Source organism: Petaurus breviceps, unplaced genomic scaffold (genome assembly GCF_028583685.1).
Source record: "Petaurus breviceps papuanus isolate PSGF00001 unplaced genomic scaffold, PetGlider_PUasm1.0 90977, whole genome shotgun sequence".
NCBI lineage: Eukaryota > Metazoa > Chordata > Mammalia > Diprotodontia > Petauridae > Petaurus > Petaurus breviceps.
This window is the reverse complement of record NW_027187391.1, coordinates 25,415,365-25,428,547: the sequence shown is the minus strand read 5'-3', so window position 1 is coordinate 25,428,547 and position 13,183 is coordinate 25,415,365. Positions and strand designations below refer to the sequence as shown.

Genomic DNA, 13,183 nt, shown 5'->3' with positions numbered 1-13,183 from the left:
AACACAAAGATACAAAGAAAGAGGACTGATCTTTCAGGAGCCATTTTCTTGTTAAATAGAACAGAAATTATTTTTATCAGTGCAAATATTAAATTGCATTATCCCATTTTGGGGGCATCTGCAATATTTTTACAATAATATAATTTCATATTGTCTGATTCCTAGTCACATACAAGTGTAAAGGAGTTGATCAGAGTCACTGCTGGTCATTTTGATTAGTTCCCCTCCCATCAAATTCCCCTGATTACAAAACATAGACCTGTGTTGGATGGCACCTCTCATTGAGGTAGACTCCCTAGCGCCTTCCTGAGAGGATGGAAATCACTTCTGTAACTGCAGCTGCATCAGTCAAATCATCAGAATGAATGGTTGTGCAGGTAATTTTCATTAATTTATCTAGAAATTCTTCAATTTTGCTTTCATTTTATGTATAAATGAACATAGAGGTATGCATATATGCATACTTATGTGTGTGCATGATGAGAAAATGAACATTATAATTATACTGCATTATGTTATGTTATATTATATTGTATTTTATTAAATCATATGACATGACATGACATAGTGGAGCACAGTGGAGACAGTGCCAGTCTTAAGATTAGGAAGTCATGGGTTCAAGATTTGTCCTCTGAGATATAACAGTCTTGTGACCATGACAGCACCAAGACAAAACATCTTCCAAAAAGCTCTTTATAGTTGATGATCTACCTATCTGTATCAGTGGAAATAGTTTCCATACTAGGACATTCAGAATAAAAAGGGGACATGTGTGTGTGTGTGTGTGTGTTTATAAACTGCTTCTAAACGAATTATGTTATACCATGCTAGGTGGCACAGTACTTGAAAGTGTTGATCTTAGGGTCAGGAAGACCTGGGTTCAGATACCAACTTAGACATTTACTATATAACTGATTGTATGACCTGGCTGTGTGACCTTAGGCAAGCCACTTGGCCTCTCTCAGTCTCAGTCTCCTTATTTGTAAAATGAGGATAGTTATAGTACATCCCTCATAGGATTATTGTGAGAATCAAATGAGATAGCCATGTGTACAATACTTTCCAAGTCTTAAGGCACTATATAAATATCATCATCACCATTACCATCATCATCGTTTTACTAAAATCTTACAGCAAGACCTTAAAAGGGTGTACTGCTGACTCTGGATTCTCAAATTCTATGCTATTGGAACAAGCTGTTGATACTATTACCAGGCTGGTGAGTCTATATAGTTATTGCCTTGTAATCAACTGATAGCAGTGAAGTATGTTCTATTTTATCATATCACATTGTTACAATATAATATTACATTTTTCCATTCCAATGTTTCAAGCACCTGTAATTTTGTCAGTATTGATAGTTCCTCCACAAATGGAGGGTGCAGCTTCTTTCTAATTGAATGGATTACCTTTGAGAGTTGTCTTAAACAAAAATTCTTTAGCCTGCAGCCAAACTAGAGACGAGCTTCTCTGAACTTTATTCAGCTACTTAACTCACTCACACTTTTGATGACTGTAACCACACTCAGAGACTTCCCCCCCCGATTTATCAAAACAGAGCCTGTTCTGTCAGTTCCTATAATGGTAGGGAAAGGTTTTGAGTATATCCTGATATACTTTTTTGGGAGCCCAGACTTTAAGAGTTGAGACCTTACTACAAGTTTAAAAAAAAATTAAATATTTTGTTGTATTTGTAAGATATGATACAGACTAAACAAGCCTATTAATAATTAGTGATAGAAAGAGAGAGAGAGAGAGAGAGAGAGAGAGACAGAGACAGAGAGAGAGAGACAGAGAGAGAGAGAGACAGAGAGACAGAGAGAGAGACAGAGAGAGAGAGAGGGAGAGAGAGAGAGACAGAGACAGAGAGAGACAGAGACAGAGACAGAGACAGAGACAGAGGCAGAGACAGAGAGGATTTTTTGGACCTATACTAGACATAGCTATAAATTGTAAATATAAATCTAAATAGAGACATAGATGTTAGGTATAGCAACAGGTTAGCAGTCAGATGAAATAAATAAAAGCATCCCTATGCCAAATTGCATATTTAGTATTGACTTGTAATAGCATTGGGGAGGTCCCAGTATGAAACCTCCCTCCACTCATGCTGCAGTGCAGTATCTTTTCTGTAATTTATAGCCTAAGGGTATCTATCTGAAGAACTGAGAACTTAAGTAATTTATACATGGTTACAGAGACTGTATATGTCAGAGACAGAATTTAAACTCAGATCTTCCTTACCCTGTAAACCTCTTCTTTTATGAAGTGCAATGTTTTCAATTATCATAATATGGCTTTATTTTCAAAGGGTAGAGTATTTATTAGGATTAGATAAATCTTCAGTAAAATCAATACCACTGTCTTCAACTTATATAACAACTGACAATAACAGTGTAATGAACACTTTTTTTTGAGAGGGGAAGGCAAGGTAATTGGAGTTAAGTGACTTACACAAGGTCACACAGCTAGTTGTGTCAAGTGTCTGAGGCTGAATTTAAATTAAGGTCTGCCTAACTCCAGGGTCAGTGCTTTATTCACTGCACCACCTAGCTGCCCCAAGAACACTTTAAAAATGTACATTCAGCCTTTTTTTCTCCTGTCTTTGCTAATGGCACCATGGGTCACCAGCAGCTCTACAGGAGCCACCTTCTCAAATCCTGCCAGGGGTCTTGGTCATACTGCAACTATTTGAACCAGCATGGTCTGATCTGCAAATACAGTCTGATCACATGCCTCCTGTACTCAAAAGACATTGGCTTCATCAAATTAAACTAAGTTATATTTATGATTCTTACTTCAGTGATTACACTGACCATTAATGACTACCATTTTACTGGATTCCAGACAGCTATTTGATTTACCTACCTAAAGATTAATCCTGTTGTACATGCTATGCTAATTGGCCTATAGACTTTTAAAAGTTCATCCTAAAAAAAAAAATTACATATACAGGCAGCTTTAAAATTTTCTTACCCTTCTTAGTTTCAAAAGTTACTTTCTTCTCAGGAGTTTTCTTCTTTTCTTCTTCTTTTCCTGTGGAAGGATTTACAGTCTTTTATTTATTATACAGTAATACTGAAATTACAGATTAAATTTTAAAATAATCCAACATCATAATTTTAACAAAACATTATTGGACCATGCAAATAATTAGAACATGACCAAACCATAACATTCACAAATAAAAAAAAAAATCAGTCTTTATTAAAGAACTTTTGTGTAAACTAGCAATAATCTCTATTTTAAAATGTCTTCATAGTCTTAAGGAGCACACTATGCATTTTTACATGCTAAGTGAATTTTGTTATTAATGTCTTTCCTAATCTGCCTCTAACAAAGTAGAATTTGGGATCCTGTCACATGTTGGTTTCCTAAGCCGACAAGACAACAAGTATTTATTTTTTAATATATTTTATTTATTTCATTAAATATTTACCAATTATACACAAAAATAATCTTTTTAAAAAAATTTTTTGAGTTCTAAATTCATTCTTTCCCATCCTTCCCCCATCTTTTAGAAGGAAATCAATTTGAGATCAACTATAAACTTGAAGCAATGTAAAACAAATTTCCATATTAGCCATGTTGCAAAAGAAAAATAAAGAGGCAAAAAATATTACAAAAAGAAACTTTTAAAAAGTATGCTTCAATCTTCAATTCAGAGTTTATCAGTGCTCTCTCTGGAAACGGAGAGCATTTTTCATCATAAGTCTTTTAGAATTGTCTCAGATCATTGCCTTGATCAGAGTACCTAAGTCTTTCACAGTTTATCATCCTTAAAATATTCCTATTACTGTGTAAAATGTTCTCCTGGTTCTGCTCACTTTACTTTGCATCAGTTCCTTTAAGTCTTCCTTAAGTACTGCTCTGGCTGCAACCCCACATATTTTGGAATATTGTATATCCTTGTCATCTCCATTAATTAAATCATTATTTCTACATTTTGTTCTTTGACCCATTCATTCTTGAGGATTAGATTATTTAGTTTCACCTACTTAGGGTCATACCAATCAAACTACCAAAAAATTATTTTATGGAGCTAGAAAAAATACTAACAAAAATCATCTAGAAGAACAAAAGGTCCAGAATATCAAGGGAATTAATGAAAAGAAATGCTAGGGAAAGTGGCCTATGCATAACAGATTTTTAAACTGTATTATAAAGCAGCAATCATCAAAACTACTTGGTACTGGCTAAGAAATAGGGTGGTAGATCAGTGGAATAGGTTAGGTACACAAGACAGTAGTCAATGACTATAGTAATCTACTGTTTGATAAACCCAAAGACTCAAGTTTCTGGGATAAAAATGTACTATTTGACAAAAACTGCTGGGAAAACTGGAAAATAGTATGCCTGAAATTGGGCATAGACCAATATTTTATACCATATACCAAAATAAAGTCAAAATGGATTCATGTTTTAGATATAAAAGCTGATACTATAAGCAATCTGGGAGAGCAAGGAATAATTTATCTGTCAGATTTATGGAGAAGGGAAGAATTTATGACCAAACAAGAGATGGGGAGCATTATAAAATGCAAAATGGATAATTTACCTTTAATTGAAAAGTTTTTGTACAAAGTCAGTGCGACCAAGATTAGGAGGGAAGTGGAAAATTGGGAAAGAATTTTTACAACCAATGTTTCTGATAAAGGCCTCATTTCTAAAATATACAGAAAACTGAGTCAAATTTATAAGAATACAAGTGATTGCCCAATTGATAAATGGTTAAAGGATATGAACAGGCAGTTCTCAGAGAAAGAAGTTAAAGATATCTATAATGGGGTGGCCAGGTAGTACAGCGAGTAGGAGCACAGGCTCCAGTGTCAGGAGGACCTGGAGATCGAATCCCGGGCTCAGACACTTAGCACCCACCCAGAAACACCTGGTCGTGTAACCTTGAGCAAGTTACTAAACCCCAATTGCTTAGGGGCGGCCAGGTGGCTCAGCGAGTAAGAGCACTGCTCCACTGTCGGGATGACCTGGAGATCAAATCCCAGGCTCAGATACTCAGCACCACACCCAGAAATAACTGGCCGTGTAACCTTGAGCAAGTTACTTAACCCCGATTGCTTTAAAAAAAAAAAAAAGATATCTATAATCATATGAAAAAAGGCTCTAAATCATTATTGATTAGAGAAATGCACATCAAAACAAGTCTTAGGTACCACATCTCACCAGTCAGATTGGCTAACATGACAAAACAGGAAAATGATAAATGCTGGAGAAGACATGGGAACATTGGAACACTAATGCATTGTTGGTGGAATTGTAAACTGAGCCAAACATTCTGGAGTGCAATTTGGAACTATGCCCAAATGGATATAAAATATGTGTATACCATTTTACCCAGCAATATCACTTCTAGGTTTGCATCCCAAAGAGATCATACAAATGAGAAAAGAATCAGTAATACAAAAATATTTATAGCAGCTTTTTTTGTGGTGGTAAAGAACTGGAAATCAAGGGGATGCCCATAAATTGGGGAATGACTAAACAAGTTGTGGTATATGAATGTAATGGAATACTATTGTGCTATAAGAAATGAGAAGCAGATGGAGTTCATAATAACCTGGAAAGACGTATATGAACTGATGCTGAGTGAGTGGAGCAGAACCAGGAGAATATTGTACACAATTACAGACACATTGTATCTGTCATAACTAACTTTGATAGACTTGGCTCTTCTCAGCACTGCAAGGTTCTAAGGCATTTCCAAAAGATTCATGATAGAAAAGGCTATCCACATTCAGAGAAAGAATTGTGGAGTCTGAATGCAGATTGAAGGAAACTATTTGCTCTCTCTTTCTCATTTTGTTTTGTTTTAATTTGTTTCTTCTTTCTCATGGTTCATTCCATTCGTTATAATTCTTCTTTACAACTTGACTATTGTGAAAATATGTTTAATGTGAACGTGTATGTAGAACCTATATCAGATTGTGTGCTGTCTTGGGAGGGGAGGGAGAGAGAAAAGGGAGGGGAAGAAAATTTGGAACTCAAAAAACTTTTGGAACTGAATGCTGTAAAGTAAAAATAAATACATTTTGTAAAAAAGGAAAATTTAGTTTCCACTCATTTTTTCTGCCTATTTTTCTATAGCCCTTTACTAAATGTAATGAAATAAAAATTACATACTATTTTCTTCTGTTTCTTCTTCTCTCATTTTTTATCCTGTCCTTCTTCTAAAGTCTATTTTGCTTCTGACCAATGACTTCTTTTATCTATCCTCCTTTTTGTCACTCCAATTTCCCTTGTTCCCTTCTCCTGCTCCTCCACTGTTGGGTAAGATAGATTTCTATTATTGAATGTGTAGTTTTTTTTTTCCTCTTTGAACAAATTTAGATGTGAATGAGGTTCAAGCTTTATCCACCTTTTACCCACCATTTTCCCTCTGACTGTTAAAACAACAACAAGAAGAAAAAAACCCCAACACTTCCCCATTCTTCCTCTCCCCTCCCCCTTGTCTCAGGGTATTTCTCCTTCTCACCTATCCATTTTTTTTTACATCATCCCAATATAACCCACTCACTCCTGTACCCCTCTGTTTTTGTAGAATTCTTCTACCTACACTAATAATGGTAAAGTTTTTGGAAGTTACATGTATTATCTCCCCATATAGAGAGGCAAATAATTTAAACTCATTGAGTCTCTTATGATTTCTCTTTCATGTTTACCTTATCTTGCTTATCTCAAGTCTTATATTTGAAAGTAAAAATTTTATTCAACTCTGGTCTTTTCATCAGGAATGCTTTGAAAGACCTCTATTTCATTAAATATTATTCCCCCCCCCCCCCGCCTTTGAAGCATTATACTTGGTTAGGCTGGGTAGGTTATTTTTGGTTGTAATCCCAGCTCTTTTGCTTTTAGAACTAAAATATTCCAAACCCTCTTATCCTTTAAGGTGTTTTAAGATCCTTTAGTTGCTAATCTTGTGTGATCCTGACTGTAGTTCCTTGGTATTTAAATGGTTTCTTTCTGGCTGCTTGAAGTATTTTCTCATTGACCTGGGAACCAGGGAATGTGGCTATATATATATATATATATATATATATATATATAATAAACTTCCTGGAAGTTTTCATTTGGGGATCTCTTTCAGCCAATGATTAATGGATTCTTTCAATTTTTTATTTTACTCTCTGGATTTAAGTTGTTAAGATAGTTTTCCTTGATAAGTTCTTGAAATATGATGTGGTAGTCCTCTTTTTGAATGTGCCTTTCAAGTAGCCCACACTTAGATTATCTCTCCTCAATCTGTTTTCCAAGTCTGTAGTTTCCCCTATGAGATATTTCACATTTTTCTGCTATTCTTTCATTCTCTTGACTTTGTTTTATTGTTTCTCAATGTCTCATGAAGTCATTAGCTTCCACTTGGCCAATTCTAGGTCTTAAGGAATTATTTTCTTCAGTGAACTTTTGTACATCTTTTTTCCATTTGGCCACTTCTGCTTTTTTAAGCAGTCATTTTACCTCATTTTTTTTCAATTTGTTCAATTCTAGTTTTTAAAGTACTATTTTCTCCAGCATTGTTGTGCCCCTTTTATGAAGCTCCTTATTTTCTTTTCATAATTTTCTTCCTTTGCTTTCATTTATCTACCAATTTTTCTTCCAGCATTGTAACTTGATTTTGAAAATCATCCTCAAGGATTCCAGGAATTCTTGTTGGGCTTCTATCTAATCCACATTCTTTTTGGCTGTTTTGCAACTGCTTTGATTTTGTCTTCTTCTAAATTTGTGTCTTGATTTTCCCTGTCACATAGTAGTGTTCTATGATAAAGTTCTTTTTCTTGTTGTTGTTTTCTCCTTTTACCATCCTATTTTTTTTTTTCATTTTGAACTTTATGTTAAAATTGGGCTCTATTCTTGGCAATGGGAGGGGGGAAAGCATTGGACAGAGACTGGCACCATATCAAATTTTAGGCTTCATCACACTATTATTTTCAGAGCTAGTTCTGATGTTTTGGAAGTTTGGGGTGCTTTCAAGGTAGTGAAATCTGGAGAGAGGTATGATCATTGCTTCTGCTTCACCTCAGGTCCTTACCCAGGAAGGGCTTCTGAGTCCTTGGGATTGCAATTGATACTGTTCCTCAGGGTTTCCACTTCTTTGTGAACCAAGCACTCCTCTTCACTCTTGAACTAAAACTCAGAAGTGGGTATAGGCAATGGAGCTGCCAAACAGTGCCTGGTCCCAAGTTCAGGGATAGCAAAGAGGTCCATTGTGGTTTCTTTCTGACCAATTGCCAGGTTTCCTTACTTTCTCCAAATTAAGAGTTCCTCAAACTTTGCCACTTCTGTCACCACAACCTGGTCCCAACAGTAGTATTTCATCCATTTTGGCTTTAGGTTAGCATTCACCCCCATGTCATGGATCTCCCTTGCCAACCTCCTAAGATGTCTTGGACTAGAAAAATGTCTTAGTCTGACTTTTTTCTTTTTTTGACTCTGCCTGTCCAGAATTCAATTAGAAGACTTATTTTAAAGTTGTTTGGAGAGAAATGTTAGGAAAACTCAGCTGAGTGCATTTTCTACTCAGCCCTCTTGGCTCTACCCCCAGAAGTCAGAAACATTTTTACAGTGTTAACTATGTATGTGGAACTATGCTAAGCACTGACATATAATAAGTACAAGTAAAAAGAAAGACATTCCTTCCCCTCAAAAAGCTTATTTTCTAATGGGGAAGACAACATTTAAAAGTAAGTTGAGAAGGGTGTGATAGTTTTCCAGCTCTTAGAATTATAGAGAAAGTCTAAAGAGCCTATACAGCTCTATTTTAAGGACACAAAGATTAATCAGGTCTAGCCTTTGTGTCCTTAAAATGGAGGTTTTATAATGGACCAGGCAGTCAAAGGAAGAAAGCCTTTTACCTTCATTTTCCCATTCAAGCAATATGATACAAAAGCAACAAGGCTTCCCTTCTAAAAGATTTTTTTAGTAGTATGTTCTTGTGTTTTCCTTTATTTTAAATTCAATTTTAATTTCAGTTTCAAATTCTCCCCTTTCCCTCCCACATATTTGAGAAGGCAAGAAAAATAGAAACCATTACAAATACGTATAATCATGGAAAACAAATTTCTATATTAGTCATGTTTCAAAAAGAAAAAGAAAGGCAAGAAAAAATAAAGAAGAATATAAACCTCAATCTGCACTTTGAATCAATTAGTTTTCTATCTGAAGTTGTATGATATGTTTCATATTGAGTTTTTGGAATTGTGGTTTTTTTTATTATGTTGATCACAATTTCTAAGTCTACTATTGCTATTACTTTGTAATTTGTTCTGGTTCTTTTTACTTCACTCTGCATCAATTAATACAGCTAGAAAATTGTTTGTTTTTGGAGAGGGGGAGCTAAGGCAATTGGGGTTAAGTGACTTGCCCAAGGTCACATGGCTAGTTTTTGTCTTAAGTGTTTGAGGTCACATTTGAACCCAGGTTCTCCTGACTCCAGGACTGGTGCTCTATTCACTGTGCCACCTAGCTGCCCCTTAGAAAATTGATTCTTAATCTACAGTTGTATACTGACATTAAAATGGGAGCACACAGCTCAGCACTCAGTGTGATATCTTTCTTCAATTTTCAAGAGTATTGGATCCTCTTTTCTCAGATCTGAAGCACTCCTGAGAGGCAGACAACATAAGGATCGTATCCCAGCAATAATGGAGGAACAGAATGGGAATTGTAGATATATTTTTTTGTAAGAGGTGTAGACATTTTAAAAAGGACATTCACAAGAAGGTACAGATTCATCAATCATTGAATATTTGGGGCTTCTGAGACTAAGGCTACAATGAAAAGAATACATCCTCAATTAATGCTATTCATAAGATCATAAATTTAGAGCTTGAAAGGACTTAGAAGATTTCCAGTAAAACCCCTCATTTTACAAATGAGAAAATAAGGACCAGTAAGACCACCTGACTGACTTATTATTTAAATTACTGGAAGTTTTTTGGTGATTTTTACCACCTTTCTCAAGAAGAAGGATTTCTATGCCTTTTTTTTCCCTCATCTTTAGTCTCCGGTACTAGAGATAAACTCTTTAATATTTCATTTACCTATGACTGTTGCCATTCCTAGAACTCAATGATGAGTTCTAATGTGAATGCCCAAGTTAAGTCTACTAATGACTGCATCTAATTAAATATAGGAATTAATTCATTCCCTTAGGTCTTAGGCTTTTTTACCTAAAGGATCAAAGACAACATGTTCTGTCAGTGTTAGAAGCTATAATTAAACAAAAAACGTCTCTACAGGATTTCAAGAGATAGTCAAATGTCTTATATAAAAATGCATTCATACCCTGTCTAAAAGTAAATGCAGTCTAATATTATAGTCCCAATAATCAGAAATATAAAGTCAAGAAGTCAATTTTTGATAACTTCGGGTAGTCATCCCATTTTTCCTTAAATATTTTCTACAAACTAAGTAGATAATCCCAAAATAAAAATGCTTGCAGGGAATTATCATCATATTCAACTTCTCAGGGGTAAGCTTTCTGTGACTAGGGATTTGCCTAAATTATAAACAATTGAAGCAACAGAAAAGAACAGAAGCCTAAGAGTCCTAGAAGATTGGGTCTAGGCCCATTTCTATAAGCTCTTCTAATTCTGCCAGTATGTGACCTTAGGCAAGTCAATTCTACTCTATGATCCTCAGTTTCCTCAAAAGGAAACTCTGGGGGTTAGGCTAGTTGGTTTCTAAGATATCTTTCTAAGATTTTTTGGCTTCTACAGACTTGTTTTACTAGACATGTACAAAACAGTAGACTTTGACATGAGAGTCAACATAGTATCATGGATCCAGAGCAGTCCTTAGAGATAGGAAGTCTTGGATTCAAATTCTGCCTCTGACAAATTTGACCAAGTTACAATGTAATATCTCAATGCTCAGGAGAGTAAAACAAATAAAAATGGGACTACTAATGTTTACATAAGGAGAGGGTTACATATATAGAAAAATACATATTAATATTACCTATATTTGATTGTATTTTTCTTTATTTTATTAAATAGTTCCCAGTTACATTTTAATCTGGTTCTGGGCTGACTAGGGAATGTTGTGGGCCAATTGTGCTGTGATGATACCTCTGCTTTACGCAACTCACTAAGATCACAAACTGGCAAGAAGGTGTCCTGTATTAGTTGAGGGAGCTTCCCCACCAGGGAGTTTTCCCAATATCAATGAAACCCAGGTCTAGTCTCTCTGCCTATTCCCCTCATCCTCTAATATTGTTACTGCTTAACAGGAAAGGAGAAAAATAGAATGGGGTTTTGGATAGTTCCAGTTCCTGGAAAATAGGAGTCCAGATCAAAGTCAGAACAGACACAATCATTAGATATAGGCTTCCAATTGTCCAAACACAAACATTTTACATAAAAAGTTGTCAACTCCCCAACCTTCTACTGAACTTCAGATTACATTAGCAAAGACCTTGGGATATAAGCTAAAACTAGTCTGAATATCTTGTAATTCTTTTGAAAATATGCTCTGGTGTGATAAATTCTACCCTTTAAATTAATCTAGCTAAGATTTTATTGTGTGCTCCAGTATGCTTGCCTTAGTTCGCACTGAATTAATGCTTCCACTGTACACTCTGACTCTGATTATAGCACAGTTCTGAGAGAGTCATGAATAAGAGCAGAAGCATAGGAAAAGCCTGTATAAATAATGTGCTTTAATAACATTTTTATGAATTGGACCTTTAAGCTGTCATTATGGCGTATCTGTTATTCATGGTGAATTGCTGTTAAACCAGAGTTATTCATAAGAATCCATGGCCCTATAAGTACATTTGTCTCTATTCTGTGGGCTCATTGGCAACAGTATAATTAGCCTTTTCCTTTCTGAAGGACACAACAATTTAATTACGTGTTTCTTGGTTGTTGTTTTTTTTTAAATTCTATACATGTCCTTACTTCATCTCACTCTTTTTTCCTACAATATATACCAGTAATAATTTCCCCTCCTTTTCATTGCTTTTCCTACTTTCCACCTTCTCATTCATATATCTAATTTCACCTTCACCCCTTCTACCAGCAACTTTCCTTCCTGTGTGTCAAATAGCTTCAGAACAGTTTACTGTAAGTTGGCTAGTAAGCTATGTTTTCTGGGAGTTAGTAATTATGTGCAGGCCTAGGATGTCAACAGATTACCACTCTGAAATTCCTGGCAAAAGCATTTTAAGTCATGAGAGTGATAACTCTGTCTGGCAAAGGATCACTAAGAAGAAAAAAAAATAGATTTGTTGGGAGGGAAAGCATCTCTGAAATGAACAGCTCTAAGCAACAAATATGTTATTAGCTTTTGCATAAATTAACATCAGATGAAAGAAAAAATTAAATGACTTACTTTTACTTCCTAAGCCCTTACAATGGGCTTTTCTCCAGCTTTTAAATGTAAAAAACCCCAGAAAACAAAAGGTCTTCAAAGTCAGGGAACACACAATAGTTAATTACAAATGAAAGGATTTAAAATACTGCAAGTTCCAGTGAAACTAGGAAACACAGGCAAAATGATTTTACTCCTTCTATTTTGCCTCATTTCCCCTTGGTCCTCTCTAGCTTGGGGGTACTCTCTAAATCATAGTTGGAATATCCATCCTTTTTTTTTTCCTTTCCAAAATCTCAACATTCATTATTATTATTTTACGTCCTTCAAAATAGTTTAAATTTTTTCCTTTTGTTTTTCCAGCAGCTACTTCCCCCTAATCATGATCTTCCTTAAACCAGTCCTTGTAATGAAAGAAACAAAAATGGTAAAAAAACAAAAAAACATTAACACACATCTATATTTGACATTATATATCATATTCTCCATCATACCCCAAACTCTTTACTCAAAGTGATGAGGTATGGGCTCTGGGAGCCCTCTGGAGCTCTCTTTAAGTACTTGAGGTACAGGCTCTGGGAACCTCCCTTGGACTCTTGATTTAATTGTCTCATTTGATGAGGCAATAAGCCTTACATGGCGGCTGGGCCCAGACCTCTAGTCTCTAGTTACTAACTGCTAACTACTAGCCTAGTTACTAGCCTAGCCCTCCATTGTTCATCTACTTCCCACCCAAACTGGCCTAGTCCACCATTGTCTGTAGCCTCCAGCTACCTCCCACCCTTAATCACTCATTGAGCTCATTAACTCCTCCTGAAGACCCTCCCCAAACTCCTCCCCTAGACCACCCTTAGAT

At 35.5% G+C, this 13,183-nt stretch overlaps 1 protein-coding gene across 37 annotated transcripts in view; it reads right to left on the bottom strand.

The window, feature by feature from the left end:
• The window catches only part of TRDN (triadin), a 565,674-nt gene that overhangs the window by 297,008 nt on the left and 255,483 nt on the right, over positions 1-13,183 (bottom strand). For all 37 annotated transcript variants that reach the window (XM_069076909.1, XM_069076882.1, XM_069076893.1 and 34 more), the window contains one exon: positions 2,977-3,036. In XM_069076909.1, coding sequence (XP_068933010.1) covers positions 2,977-3,036 — 60 coding nt within the window. The remainder of the gene's footprint in view (positions 1-2,976; positions 3,037-13,183) is intronic.